This window comes from Arachis ipaensis, chromosome B04, assembly GCF_000816755.2.
Source record: "Arachis ipaensis cultivar K30076 chromosome B04, Araip1.1, whole genome shotgun sequence".
Taxonomy (NCBI): Eukaryota; Viridiplantae; Streptophyta; class Magnoliopsida; order Fabales; family Fabaceae; genus Arachis; species Arachis ipaensis.
Window position 1 is genome coordinate 4917622 of NC_029788.2, and position 15049 is coordinate 4932670.

Consider the following 15049-nt stretch of genomic DNA (forward strand, 5'->3'; position numbering starts at 1 on the left):
GTAGTGTATATAGTGTATATATATTGAATATTACATTATTCCACTATTTAAAAGATTAATCTGTTTAATGAAATGAATTATATTCACATTTATGATTTAAACTTCTGGATATAGGATATTTAGTTAGTTAGTAGATAACATTTTTATTCTCATGTACTATATGTATGTTCAAAATATATTCAATTATACATTTAATAGTGTCCGATTTAAGTCAAATTTGATTTGGATTATTATTATTATTATTATATAAGTAGTGTATATATATTGAATATTACATTATTCCACTATTTAAAAGATTAATCTGTTTAATGAAATGAATTATATTCACATTTATGATTTAAACTTCTGGATATAGGATATTTAGTTAGTTAGTAGATAACATTTGGAGACTTTTTATTCTCATCTATCTCAAAATCTGAAAGGTAACATTTTCTTTATATAAGCAGGTCCGGAAGTAGGTTGATATTGTTATGGATCTGCTTCTGTGAGAATAAAAGAAAGACAGAGAGAAAACAAAGGGAGGCAGACAAAGAATGGAAGAAAGAAAATGGTGGATAATTAGAAAATTTTTATAAAAAACTATTTTATAAGGAGCTTTTATAGGAAACTATTTTATAGTATGCTCTCTTGTTATTTATAGAAGTTAGATAACTATATAAATGAGTGAAATCAAAATGTATTCAATTTAATTAAAACAAAAGGAATTCACATCATAGCAATTATTCATTTTCTTTTTTTTCTCTTCAATAATTATATAGCGAGTGTATTATTGTGAGTAATGTTCAATTTCATATTAGTTTTTATCTAGGAGGTCACTCCGATAAAGATGCTTAAAACGTCTTTTTTTTAAAGATGTTTTTTTATTAATTAAAATTTAATACATATAATCGATTAAATTATATTATTTCTGTCAAAATTAGATCAGACAAATTAATTTGGCCGAAAAATCGGTAAACTAAACTTTGAATCGACTAATCATATTCTAAAAAAAAAAAAACTAAATGTTTAAAACATTTTTTTTAAAATATTTTTAATTAATTAAACTGTGTTATTTTTGTCAAAATTAAATCAGACGAATTAATTTGGCTGAAAAATCGATAAACCAAACCTTAAATCGATCTAAAATAATATTCATTTTTTATAGAAAATTACTACAATAATCTTATTATAAAAAATAACTAAAATATTCTTATTATATATATTTTTTAATTTTGAAAACCCTAAATTCTAACCCTATAACGGCACAGAGAAAAGAAAAGGGTTAAAATTAAAATTCTCAATATATATATAATAAGAATATTTTAGTCATTTTTTATAATAGGGATATTGTAATTATTTTTTATAAAAAAATATTAATTTAGACCGATTCAAGGTTTAATTTATCAATTTTTTGGCCAAATCAATTTATCTGATATAATTTTAATAAAAATAACACAGTTTAATGAATTATATGTATTGAATTTTAATTATTTAAAAATATCTTTAAAAAAAGACGTTTTAAACATCTTTATCTAAGTGGCTCCCTTCTATCTATTAAAAGTCAAAATTTCGCTGTAGACTCAATAATTGGTATCAAGAGCCAACGTTATATTATTCATTATTTGAGTGGTAAAATTCAATTTTGAATATAATGGCTTCTACTAGTAGTAATGTCAAAGTAGGCAAATATGAAATCGAGAAGTTCAATGGGAAAAATGATTTTTCCTATTGGAGGATGCAGATGAAAAATCTACTTATATCACAAAAGTTACACAAGACACTAATGGGAAAAGAAAAAAAGTCGGAAGGAATAAAAGATTAATTTAGACCGATTCAAGGTTTGATTTATCGATTTTTTGGCCAAATCAATTTATCTGATATAATTTTAATAAAAATAACACAGTTTAATGAATTATATGTATTGAATTTTAATTATTTAAAAATATCTTTAAAAAAAGACGTTTTAAACATCTTTATCTAAGTGGCTCCCTTCTATCTATTAAAAGTCAAAATTTCGCTGTAGACTCAATAATTGGTATCAAGAGCCAACGTTATATTATTCATTATTTGAGTGGTAAAATTCAATTTTGAATATAATGGCTTCTACTAGTAGTAATGTCAAAGTAGGCAAATATGAAATCGAGAAGTTCAATGGGAAAAATGATTTTTCCTATTGGAGGATGCAGATGAAAAATCTACTTATATCACAAAAGTTACACAAGACACTAATGGGAAAAGAAAAAAAGTCGGAAGGAATAAAAGATGAGGATTGAGAAGAATTAGATCTTAAGGCACGGGCTGCAATAATCTTATGCCTTGAGAGGGATGTTGCTTTCTTGGTGAACGAAGAAACAACTGCAGTAGGCGTCTGGACAAAGTTAGAGAGTAACTTCATGACGAAGACTCTAACTAACAGGATCTATTTAAAATCCAAATTGTATACATGCAAGATGGAGGAAGGTACCTCAATCCGAGAATATATCAATAAGTTTGATAGGATCATATCAAACTTAAAGGATATAGATGTGAAGGTTGATGATAAAGACCAGGCTCTCATATTGTTACTTTCATTACCGAAGTCCTATGAAAATCTACTGCAGACATTGATGCTGGTGGGTGACACTCTGACCATGGATGAGACGATGGCATCACTTTTAGCGGATGATCTACGTAAGGTTGCTACAAGTGTAATGTCATCTTCAAATGGAAGAGAGTATAATGATCAAGCACAAGGATTATTCGCGGCTAGAGGAAGGACCAATGAAAGAAGAAAAAGGTAATAAGCGTAGAAAGTCTAGGCCAAAATCTAGACCTCACGCGGAGAGAACATGCTTTAAATGTGGTGAGACTGGATATTTCAAAGCAAATTGTCCAAATAAGAAGATAACTTTCAAGAAACAGAACAACGACAACCCAAAAGAAAAGCAAGAAGCAAGCTACGTCTCAAATGATGAGGAGGATTGTTACTCTGTAACAGAACAATCTTATGAAATCTCCGGTAAGTGGATTCTTGATTCAGGAGCCTCTCACCATATGTGTCCAAATTGGAAGTGATTTACTACCTATGAAAGCATAAATGGTGGCACAGTTTTAAGGGGCAATGATCATGCTTGTAAAACTGTGGGGTTGGGGACTATAAGAATCAAGATGCATGATGGATGAGTAAGAACCTTAAAAGATGTGAGGCATATTCCAGACTTGCAGAAAAATCTTATCGATCTCCAAAGGTTTGTTGGAGAAAAATGGCTGCAAAATAGTTGCGAAAAATGGGGTACTAAAAGTTGTTCATGGTTCTTTGGTAGTGATGAAGGGAGTTCGTCACGGTAATTTTTATTCTCTTTTAGGGACAACAGTCACAGGTGAGTTAGCAGTTGGAATTGGTGGAAGTAGAGATCAAATAAAATACACAAGAATATGACACATGCGGCTTGGACATATGTCAGAGAAATGTCTATCATTGCTTTATGGATAAGGTTTGCTGAAGAATATGAAGAAATTACAAATGAAATTTTGTGAGCATTGTGTGTATAGAAAGGCACATAGGGTGAAGTTTTCTATAAACAAGCATAAAAGTAGAGGGTTGTTAGACTACGTGCATACTGATGTTTGGGGACCGACTAAAGTTACTTCCAATGGTGGTTCCAGGTATTTTGTTACTTTTGTTGATGATTATTCTAGGTATGTTTGGATTTACTTCCTCAAACATAAGAATGAGGTATTCGATACTTTTAAGCGGTGGAGAGCAATGGTTGAAAACCGAACAGGTAGGAAGCTGAAAATTCTACGATCTAATGGCACAGAGTACACGGATGGAGCTTTCAAGAAGTTCTATGACCGAGAAGGCATTGCAAGACACTGGACAGTTAGAGAAACACCACAACAGAATGGAGTCGCCGAACGACTGAATCGTACGCTACTTGAGAAGACAAGGTGTATGCGCTCTAATTCCGGGTTAGGCAGAGAATGGTGGGCAGAATCGGTTGCTACAACTTGCTACATAGTGAATCGATCCCCACATTCCTCTCTAGATGGAGACACACCTTATAAGGTGTGGTCAGGGGAACATGCAGATTACGAGAAACTCAAAATCTTTGGATGCACAGCTTATTATCATGTCAAAGATAATAAACTTGATGATAGAGCTAAGAAGGCAATCTTTTTGGGGTATCCAAGAGGGGTTCAAGGCTATCGCCTTTGGAGTGTAATGATTCTAAGTTTGTAATTAGCAGGGATGTTACCTTTGATGAACGATCTATGGTAGATTTGTCTAAAGATATGGTGCCAGATGATGGTGATGTTGGAAAAACTTCAAATACTCAAGTGGTGGAGATAGAGTCTAAATACCAACAAATAGACTTTAATGTTCAGGTGGAGCATCCTAATGCTACTTGAGATGACGCAGAGGATGAATTTGATCATGAGAAAATTCAGTGAAAAATGCACATGCATTACAACAGCAGCAGCAGGATTCTTTGGCATCTACTAGGCCAAAGAGGAATTATAAATTTGTTCAGAAGTTCGAGTCAGACAAGCCTTTGAGACATTATGGGCAGGTAAATTTGGTAGATTATGCACTCTCAGTGGAGGATGATGAGCCGGTCACCTTCAAACATGCTATCAAAGACAAAGATAGAGAGAGTTGGTTGGTTGCTATGGAGGAAGAGATGCAATCTCTTCATAAGAACAAGACATGGGATGTAGTCCCATTGCCCGTGGAAAAGACTGCAATTGGTTGTACGTGGGTGTATAAAAGAAAAGAAGATCCTACCAAGTCAGATGGTACAAGATTCAAAACTAGGTTAGTAGCAAAGGCTGCAATTGGTTGTACGTGTGAGTAATATTCAATTTCATATTACTTTCTATCTATTAGAAGTCAAAATTTCGCTGCAGACTCAACAGCTTCCAAAGTCTATGACTCACGCAATGGTTACTTGTGATTGTGTAAGCAGCTGTTTGGTTGGAAGGAGCGACGGAATTGACTTTAGCTTTGATGCTAGCTTGTTTTGAAAAAGCACAAGTATTTGACTTGGCTATGTCTTAGGGAGGCTCTTCTTACGGCAAGTTTTTACTTTAGAAGATGGATGTCATCATCGGATAAGTGTTCAAGATGCCTTTCTAGCCAGGAATCGATTTTACATTGTATTTGGGATTGTCTAAAAGCTCAGCTTGTATGACACAGGTTGGATATTTCTTGTCATCTTCTAAACTTAAACTGGTTATTGTATCATAGCAGAGAGCATCCGTTCAGGTTCTTTTCGAGACTTTGGTGGATATGCCAAGTAAAAAATAATGACATCTTTAATCCTTATAAAATTTGGCCTCCAAAAAAACAAAAAAGTGATTTGTCTAATATTAGCTTTAGAAAATGAACTTATGAGTGTTTTTGAATTACAACATATGTCCCTCCTCTTTATTCTAAGTGGTTCTTGGAATTCTCTATCTATGAGTGTTTTCAAAATCAATTGTGATACTAGTTATTCTAGTTGTGGTGATAATGTTGGTTTTGCTTGTATTATTAGATATTGTAATCGGAGTTGGTAAATGGTGTATTTGAGAATGATCGAGTGTAATAGTATTTTTCAAGAAAAATTATTTGCTATTTAAATAGGATATCTCTTAGTTTGGGATGTGGGTCAACGAGATGTTATTTGTGAGACGGATTGTGTGGAAACATTTAATATTGTTAATAATCACTAAGATGAATTAAAATTTATTAATAAAAACTGAAAAAAGTTAAAAAAATTGTTTGCTTAACCATAAGAAAAATATACAAAAGATATGTCCATAAAATTGTACAAATATCATTTTTCTAATTTGACAAAACTAACATCAGAAGCAAGCCACCTATTTTTCTTCCCTTCATCTATTGATAATTTCCCCCTTGCAATGTGTTAACCCCCATCAATATTTTGCATTGGGGAAAATACATTTGCTTGCAAGGGGCTGTAGTGTTTATAATCATCTAATCATAAGATGACAAATTGAACAAAATTACATAACAAATGCTCTCACAAGTCACAATGCCAGATAGGCATGTATTAGTTATCACACAAGGTAGTACTCAGATAGAAAAGCAGCTCCAATGATAATTGCCAAGAACAACAAGCATACAATATCTGCCATTCCAAAAGATGATTCTGCCAAGAAGTAGAGTTTATGATCACCACTGTCCCCTTTAAAACCTCTGACTATCATAGCCTACAATAGTTATGTTGAACTGTCAGAAGAAGAGCTATGAATATGAAGGGAATTTAAAGTTTATAACATGCAAGGCCAATTTAATTCATGTAACCTATTTTCAAAACCTGAAGTGCTAAAAGAAATCAACATAGAAGGTTCACAATATGCCAAAAATACAAGAGTGAATTTCAAACTTTTCTACTTTCAACACATCAGAATTGAAAGCAATATTTTAAGCATGGGTCCGCAAAACCTTCATATAAATGATATAATTGATGAAATTAAAACGAAGTTATCCGATTATTCGACTTTTTCTAGAATGAAGCTGAAGGTTGAAGCACTAGTAAGACTAGATAACGTGAAGAAAACAGGAGGGGAACATCAAAGAGGCTAACCTGAGAAATTTGTTCTGCATGGCTGAAAATATTTTTGAAGATTCGCCGGAAGTAGTTAAAGAAGACTGCAGAGGCATATAAGGAAAAATAAAATAAGTGTCATGACAACTGAAGAAAAAAAAAATCTTTCCCCAAGTAATATTCTGATTGAACTGTACACTAAAACATTATTCTTTTGGAATTCTGAGTCAGTTATACATGCATTTGTTACTGGTTTATAGAATGGAAAGGCCATTGATAGCAACAAAAAATCACAAATTTTCAACAAAAAGCTTTTGAAGACATTATGACCTAATTATCGATCAGCATCATCAGTAACAGATTATTATACATGTCACAACAACTCTAAGTCGCCTACGAGCCAAATATTGATTTCTTAATGCATTATTAATATTAATATAGCAACATATTGGGTGCTATGCAATTGGAAACTAAATAAGACGTTATCAACAAAAAAATATTTTTATATAACCATATAAAGTAAATATGGGAGTTGTCCAAAACAAATGTGAAGCCTAGATATTCTAAACACGATTTATGCACAATCAACTAATTTGTTGGAAAGAAAACAAGAGAATATAGAACAAAACAATAATTTTCTGTCAATCCCTGTAAACAGAAGAAAGAGCTAATAACATTACTTACTATCAATTGTCTCCATAGTACTCAATTGTTTCCAATTTACCCTGCGAGATACAATCCCTAAAGCAATGTTTCGAACCTGCAATAACATAATATGGGTATTTTACTTCCTTTTCCTGTGTAAGAGAACTTTTATTGTTGTGGCATTAACTATTTCATTCATGCATTCCACCCACATGCACTAATTATGTTATGCAATTTAAGTAGTATCAGATCAGTACATAAAATAAGTTGATTACAAGGTAGTAGCAATGTAGATGCATTAAAAGAATCCTAGCATCAACCTAGATCTCTTTCCATGTCAGTCTGGTACACTAATTGAAATTCATACGTGATAGAACCCTATAAAACCATCAGGACCGTCACTAACCTGCCCTCCTCCGAATTACTTCATTTATTCCCTTTGCAAATCTAATAATCCAATCATTCATAAAATTGAAAATTTTCGATTCTTGCTTGCCTTTACCTCTAAGGCTCAAAATTATTAAACCAGGAATATCATTTACAACACTGTTTGCATTCCCATAATCCATATATTTGACTCTTTATCTACCTTTAGCTTTTGAATGAACTCCATCCTGTTAAGAAAAAGGCCATTGAGCCTATTTTTTATCCACTTCTTCACAATTCACCTTAAACTAAATGAAACATCCAAAACCATAATTTAATTCAAAAGGACAGTGTTGGGATAGTTATTATATCCTTCAGAATAGTGCTGACATTGTTTCTAACATGTCATTCTCACTAATCTCGCCAGTAAAAATAATCACCAAGTAGAGAGAAGTGTCAAACTATCAGTTAACTCCAGCAAAAGCAGTCTGTCAGTACCCAACATTTGTCAAGCCCAAAATTTCCCTTAATTTCTTTCTTTTTTTCTGCTAGTAATTTCATGATTTTATTTTTTCGCAAGTTTTTGTAGTCATACAAGGTAAATATCAAACAACCAATTACGTGCTATCAATAAAAGCAGAAAGTAAGATGAGAAAAGAAACTAAGATTATCAATATCAGAGATAACTATGGAAGTTAAAACCCCCTTAGCCTTCTTACCTCATCAAAAACTAGACTGATGAATCTCAATGACAGTAAAAGGGTAAGCACAATTTCTGACACAGAGACACCTATATATTTCAGAGGGAGCAAAAACCATCGCAATGCAAATGCTAGTTGTTCAGGGGTCGTAGTTGTGAGGCAGAGACTAGCACTTTGAAATACCTTCAAAAGAAATGCAGAACCAAATTCTCGAAAATCAGAATCATCGAAGTGTTCCGTTGTTTCACAATGCTTTGACGGCAAGAATTCTGTTAGATGTCCAACACAAAAGGCAGAAAGCAACTTACCATAAAAGTCAAACAGGCAGCAGTGCTTGCTATGGATAAGCCTTTCCTTGTAAAGGTTAATGGACCTAACTTGGTGATTACATACGAATAACCTGTCAATGATACAGGAAGATTAGGAAGCCCCATCAATGCAGGTGTTGGAGTTCTCAACTGAACAAGTGGGGGCACACCATCTGCACCTAGCCCTAATGTTATGAATAACAATCCTGATAGCAAATAAACTCTCCCCAATTGATCCTACAGATAGAAATTAGCAAGAAACTCCCAAATCAACACATCATAGCAGGATGAAAAAATGAAGGCATATACAAAGTCTACTTCCAAGTATCTTTCAGTTAACAAAATGGAAAATCCAACCTCTATATGAATATTTCTTCTGCGCATCATTTTATTCAATCAGTCAGAACTCGGAAGAAAAAATCTAACAAGAAAACTTACAAGCTAGCTCTATTCATAAATAAGCATCCAAAAACAATAACACTATATGTACTAGAAGATGAACGCCAAAAATGGCCATTGCTGGAATAATTTTATTTACTCCAAAGATAATGAAGCAAACTAAAAAATCCATCTATAAATGAACATAACTCCACCAGTCAAGGATTACTCACCATCCAAACTTCTCTTGGCAGAACCCAAACTGAAATCAGAGTCAAGTATGCTACTAATCCAAATCGCATAATTATATGTGACCTTGCCGGAAGAATAACCAGAGCTAAAAGCCATACCTGTAGCATCAAAAGATGATATCAAATAGCTCATGAATAACAGCAACACAAATAATCCCCAACATCAATCCTTAAACTACAATGTCCATAAACAAACCTAAACAGTATCTCTAGTTCTCTACCAAAGAATCAAGTTCATACTTTGCAGCCCAAAACATAGAAAAAATCTCAAATTTTTCATAGAAAAAAGAACCTTGAATTGGAGTGACTGACCAATTTGACTCTAGGATCGATGGAGTGAAGAAAGGTAGTGGGCGAGGACACGAACTGGCCAATGGGACTGGCGGTGGCGCCGGCAATCAACCTGAGGACCTTATCGGCTGCGAGGGAACCGGCAGGGACCCACTTGGTCCAGTTTGCGTTACCGGTATTGTCGGCGCTGTTTGATGAAGCAGCAGCCCTGATTGGAATAGGCGTAGGGGTTCTGAGAGAGAAGAGGGGTTTTGGTGAGGAAAGTGTTGGTAAGAAGGTTTTGGGAATGGAGGCTATGGTGGTTGGGAGTGGGAAGAAAGTGGAGGGGAAATAGAAGGTGGCAGTGGCATGGTTGGAGTACATGAACATGACAGAGTGAGTGAGAGGTTGCGATTGATTTTCTAGCGGGAATGGAACAGATTCAACAGAACGCCAGTAATATACTTGTTTCTTTGCAGCGTGATTAGAAGCCAAAGAAAAATTGAATAATGCAATGAACATCAAGTGGGCATTTGGTCTAGTGGTATGATTCTCGCTTTGGGTGCGAGAGGTCCCGAGTTCGATTCTCGGAATGCCCCAATTTTCATAATGCATCTTATTATCGGATCTAATGTTTATCGGCTTTTTAAGTTATACATAGAGGAATCTCTTGTCTCTTCCATAATTTTCACGCATGATTTGAAGTAATCTATGTTCTGTATAGGGTTAGAAGGGTTCCAATTATATGAGACTAAATTTTCATCCAATTCCAAACTGGTTTGTAAGCAAAAGTTTTGAATGCCTGAGATTTCTGAGGTTGATAGGCTCAGTTATTAAAAGAAACAAAGCTAAAGAACACTGAAACATAACCAAGCATAATGCAACTTGTCCGAATACAAATGCATCCAATGAAACTCTTAATATACAATGTGCATTCATCTGATAAGCAATAACCCAGACTCATGACCTCTTTAGTTCATTAAAACCATAAATAATCTAAAAGGAAAGCAAAAGAGATTCCGGGCTTCGACTCCATCGAGAATGCCACCAATCAGAATAGATTTAGACCTTTAATGCTAACTTCTGAGCTGCAAGAGCTTCAGCCTCCAGAGTTGGCTCCCACAGGAGAGTAGTCTCTGCAAGTAATCCTGTCACAACATATGGATCCATGTTTGAAGCCGGGCGCCTGTCTTCCAAGTAACCTAAGATCACGGAAAAGGAAATGAAGTAAAATTCAATTGAGAAAAGTAATACCAGAAAAACAATGTTACATAGCTAGAGTTCCTGTCCAAATTTAAGGTGCTAGAAAGATGCAACAAAAGTTTAGGATTTTATATTTTTATAGACTACCTACTTAACGGGGTGATTTTGGGCAAACAAAAAAAGGGATGCATAGCATTTTTTCATAGCAGTATATGTGGCATTAGCATTAGTAAATTGAAGTTGACACATTAGCATTTAGCAAAGCAATTATTCTAAAGAAGGAATAGGTAGTCTAATGCTACAATTCCTTCAACTTACCTTTGCCATTCTTTTCTGTGTCTCTTCCCACACGGATTGAGCAACCACGGTTAGCGACTCCCTGCAAGTTCAATGCTATTAGGACGTTTCCATAGAAGATAAAATTCTTGGTTTATTACTGTCTTAAGGTAGAGGTAATTTCAAGCAATACCCAAGAGAATGTGTCTATGCTGGCTGTTTCATGCTTTCCTGTCAACCTTCTCTCATTTCCTTCTCCATATGCGCTAATGTGATCCACATGGCGAAGCGATAGATTCAAAATCGCCTTCTTTATCACCTCGAAGCCTCCATCTTCCCTCATGCTCTTTGTACTAGAAAAAAGCAAATTATATATCATGAACTTAGAATTTTAGGAAGATGGCAAAACAAATGCAATCCATATTCATAACAAAAGTTAGTCCTTACCTGTAATTGGTGTGGCAACCAGCACCATTCCAGTCACCCTGTCAGGCGAAAAAACCAAAACAATTAGTGTTATAATCATCAGATAAGGCATACTGTAAACTAAAGTACTATAGTACCTCAATTGGTTTTGGATCAAGAGAGAGAACAACGCCAGCTTGTTCAGTAATCCTCTGTCACAACATATAAAATGCATATGAAATGTTATATTGAGTTGTGGCGCTATTGAAATATGTTGAAAATGCTAATGAAAGTAGGTAAAATGAATTACCTCAAGGATGTACCTTGAACACCAGATATGATCACCAGCTTCAATACCAACACTAGGACCAACTTGGTACTCCCACTTCATTATTCATGGAAGAAATAATAAGAAAAATGCATTCATATACACATAAGCTTTGCAAGAGATGGAATTTTCCAGAGATGAACCTGTCCAGGCATAACTTCCCCATTGGTACCACTGATGTTAATTCCGGCATATAAGCAAGCCTTGTAATGAGCATCGGATATATCGCGTCCGAATGACTTGTCAGCCCCAGCACCACAGTAATATGGACCCTAATGTAACAAAATAAACAAGCAGCATAATTAAATCTGCATCATGAAACTCACTCGTTCTGGTCAAATGTGAACAACATATTACCTGAGGGCCAGGGTAGCCACCAGTAGGCCAACCTAGAGGCCATTTCACATTTGTTTGAAGTAAGGTGTACTCTTGCTCTATTCCATACCTTTGAAAAATTAAACATAAAACCATTAATCATAGTTGGAAATGTCAATTATCAAATATCTTTCTTTTTGGTCATTGATCATCATATGTGAAAGAAATTTGCAGCATTGTGCATAACATAGGTAGATACTAAATCATTTTGAACATAAGAAGGAAATAGTTGGTTTTTGGTTATCTTTCTTTTAAGAGCATAATATATACCATGGAACTTCAGCTTGGACCTTTGGGTTACTGAAAATTTCGGCAGCTTTATGTCTCTTGTTTGTAGGGATAGGCTCACCTTGTGGTGTGTAGGAATCGCAAATTACCTATGCAAGAAAAAGATTATATTAAATCACACTAACTTCATAATATTTGTGCTTCAAGTTAAAGCAAATTGCCATGAAACTTCTGCAAAAGATAACAGCTGTCATGGGGGTTCGGCTATATTTTTATGTTGGTTGCCGAAGACCTAACACAACCCTCCTCCTTTATCCGGGCTTGGGACCGGCTATGAACCGCAAGTTGCAAAAGATAACAGCTCTTACCAAAATATTGTTACCACCACGGAAAGGATCTTTGAAAATTGCTTGAGGACTGAGGGGAAAAAAGAAGAGTACTAAGTTAAACTATAGCTATGTGGTATAAGATTAAAATAAGCAACAGTTCCGAAATTCTTACTATAAGATTACTTCACTGTCTTCACCAGGTGCCTGTCCAGTGCTAGATCCGTCATAGTTCCACTTAGGGAGCTCTGAAGGATGTTCAACCGGCCTTGGAATTGTCTGAAAATGAAGAACAATGTGTAAGATTACCATGAATAACATCAGACAAATCATATAGCAGCTAAGGTACAAATAATTTCGTCTCCTTGCTGGTTTACAGCATTATTAACAACATACTCTTGATTTACTGCGCACATCGATTCCTGTTCCACCAATCCTGTTTCAGAAAAGATATCAAAGTTTTTAAAAGCTTTCACAGAAGCAACAAAAATGAAATCATTATTCATTGCTAGAACAAGAAGAAAAAAATGAAATGAAATACCAAATGTATTCAGCAATGATCTTGTCAGTGTATGGCGATACATCCAAATTAAGTAGCTGCTCTAGCCTGTTGATTGTGCTGTTATCGGACTTAATTGCCATCACTCTAAATTTGGCAGAGCTGGTAGCACCAACTTTCTTGTTTGGTCTCAACACTAAAGAACTCCACATTTTTGAAGTAATTGGGCTTGCATTTTGTGAGGGTTTTGTGATTCTCATCTGCCATTGTGTAGAGGGTGCCAAAATCTGTGCCATGTTCAGCACCTAACAGAACATAGTATTATCCATGAGAACCACCAACCATAAAAGGAATAAAATTAGATTATATTATACAATATATGATTACCATAAACAAATTTGCACAAAAAGAAAATGTACAACATCAATAATAATGCATGATGCTTATCAACTGTTGTTCTACATCCACTCTCAAATGATGACTAATGAAACCACATACAAAATCAGTTTGAAAGCAATCATCAAATCCTTATTAAAATTAATGGTTCGGGAAAAGAACCAAAATCTAGCCATTTTTCAGATTCTCATCAATAAAGTGTTGATTAGATGGAAATGTTAATTGTTTTATAGTATGCAGATAAATAAAGTAAAAATATGAGGCCTAAAAGAGTTGACTTCCTTGTTCATCATAAAGACTGAGTAAATTCCCTACCCAGGTTCATTGATGACATATTTGAAGCATGACTCACGTGAAACCAAGTCTCATAAAGCATCTTCAAATGGCAAAATACCCTGCACCCCTTTTTCTCCACTTACTAAAATATAAGAAGCAATATTTGACCAAAAAAATAAATTCTGGTATTAACTGAAAGCACTGAAACATTCCTAACATTTTCATTAGCAAACAGCACCTTTCAAGAGAAAGAAATGGTTCCAGCGAGCAATGGCCAATGGCAATGATCAGTCACATAAAAAATACAAACTTTCTTACAAAGGGACCATTTTCTTTTTAACCCCCACATGCTTATAGCCATTACCTCCTTCATTTGTCCTTGAACAGTGTTGCAAAAAAGCTAGAAAATAAAATAAGCCTAGAGAGTTGAATTAACACCCAAATGTACATGATTCATTTTCTCCCCCAATCACATAAAAGTTTGAAACTTTCGAATGAAATAAATGATGGGCACATGATGAAAACTTCACTACTCACCAGAGAACAGTGATAAAACGGCTAATGCTGCAGGGTTGAACCAGAGGAAATGCACCCTGTGGTTGAGTGACACAGACTCCAAAGACAAGTGAAAGAAAGTGTATAGTGTGAGAGACTTTGTGTTTGTGTGTGTGTAATAAAAGAAGGTTGTGGCCAATGAGTCTCTTGGCTTTTCTAAAACCGATAGGGGTGAGTCATGAGTGGATGAAAATAGTTTTTGGTCCCTTAAAGAGCACCAAGAGAAAGCTTGGACTCATAATATTTTAGATAAGGTTTCTTAAAATATATGTATCTATTTTCAATCCTATATATAAATACCATTTTTTTTAAGTCATAAGTAATAAAGAGTTGAGAACATCAATGAATAAATGGCTTGGTATTGTGTGTTAAATTAATAATCATATGATGATTAAGAACTTTTATGTTGGTAGTAGTATTTGGTGGCTTGTTTAGATCTTTTTCTTAGGTCCCCTTCAAGGCTTCGCTCTTAATAATGTCAATTTGAGTAAAGAAAGAAACACTTTTTAATTTAGATATGGTCGGGGGAATGGTGTACGACGCAGTTATGGAGTGTATAGGTACTTTATGAAATTGTGGTGTTAGGAACAAAAATTAGACCGTCTGACTTTTGAGAACACAAATCGGACCTCTCTGATTTGTGTACCCCAAATTTTTTTAATGTTTTAAACATAAATCGGAGGGTCCAATTACCTTTGCCAAAATTTAAATTTTTTCTTTCACACTAATTGGACGGTTCGATTAGTAG

The 15049-nt window shown here is 34.5% G+C and overlaps 2 protein-coding genes and 1 non-coding gene across 3 annotated transcripts; 1 reads left to right on the plus strand and 2 right to left on the minus strand.

The window, feature by feature from the left end:
• On the minus strand, window positions 5710-10064 carry LOC107638561 (protein ABCI12, chloroplastic). The gene is made up of 7 exons (XM_016341898.2): window positions 9477-10064; window positions 9147-9263; window positions 8536-8772; window positions 8246-8410; window positions 7200-7275; window positions 6555-6619; window positions 5710-6177 (listed from the first exon to the last, which is right to left on the minus strand). The coding sequence occupies exons 1-7, from the start codon at window positions 10047-10049 to the stop codon at window positions 6025-6027; spliced, it is 1386 nt and encodes a 461-aa protein (XP_016197384.2). The 5' UTR covers window positions 10050-10064; the 3' UTR covers window positions 5710-6024.
• Window positions 9962-10033, plus strand: TRNAP-UGG. Its single transcript has one exon. It is a non-coding gene; the product is annotated as a tRNA-Pro (tRNA).
• LOC107638560 (glutamine synthetase leaf isozyme, chloroplastic) lies at window positions 10265-14504 on the minus strand. The gene is made up of 14 exons (XM_016341897.2): window positions 14284-14504; window positions 13117-13379; window positions 12972-13011; window positions 12751-12854; window positions 12618-12666; window positions 12292-12398; window positions 12004-12091; window positions 11790-11918; window positions 11629-11703; window positions 11477-11530; window positions 11361-11398; window positions 11107-11266; window positions 10956-11016; window positions 10265-10636 (listed from the first exon to the last, which is right to left on the minus strand). Exons 2-14 carry the CDS (start codon window positions 13368-13370, stop codon window positions 10497-10499), a joined length of 1299 nt encoding a protein of 432 aa, XP_016197383.1. The 5' UTR covers window positions 13371-13379; window positions 14284-14504; the 3' UTR covers window positions 10265-10496.

Bases quoted from the DNA above. Each gene is read 5' to 3' on its own strand.
- LOC107638561 (XM_016341898.2), bottom strand. From the start codon at position 10,049: ATGCATTATGAAAATTGGGGCATTCCGAGAATCGAACTCGGGACCTCT. The intron at 6,620-7,199 runs GTAAGTAATGTT...ATGCCTCTGCAG, and splicing joins TACTATGGAGACAATTGATA to TCTTCTTTAACTACTTCCGG. The intron at 6,178-6,554 runs GTTAGCCTCTTT...TAACTATTGTAG, and splicing joins ATGCAGAACAAATTTCTCAG to GCTATGATAGTCAGAGGTTT.
- LOC107638560 (XM_016341897.2), bottom strand. From the start codon at position 13,370: ATGGCACAGATTTTGGCACCCTCTACACAATGGCAGATGAGAATCACA. The intron at 12,399-12,617 runs GTAAGAGCTGTT...TTTCTTGCATAG, and splicing joins GTGGTGGTAACAATATTTTG to GTAATTTGCGATTCCTACAC. The intron at 11,704-11,789 runs GTTCATCTCTGG...TGAATAATGAAG, and splicing joins GGGAAGTTATGCCTGGACAG to TGGGAGTACCAAGTTGGTCC.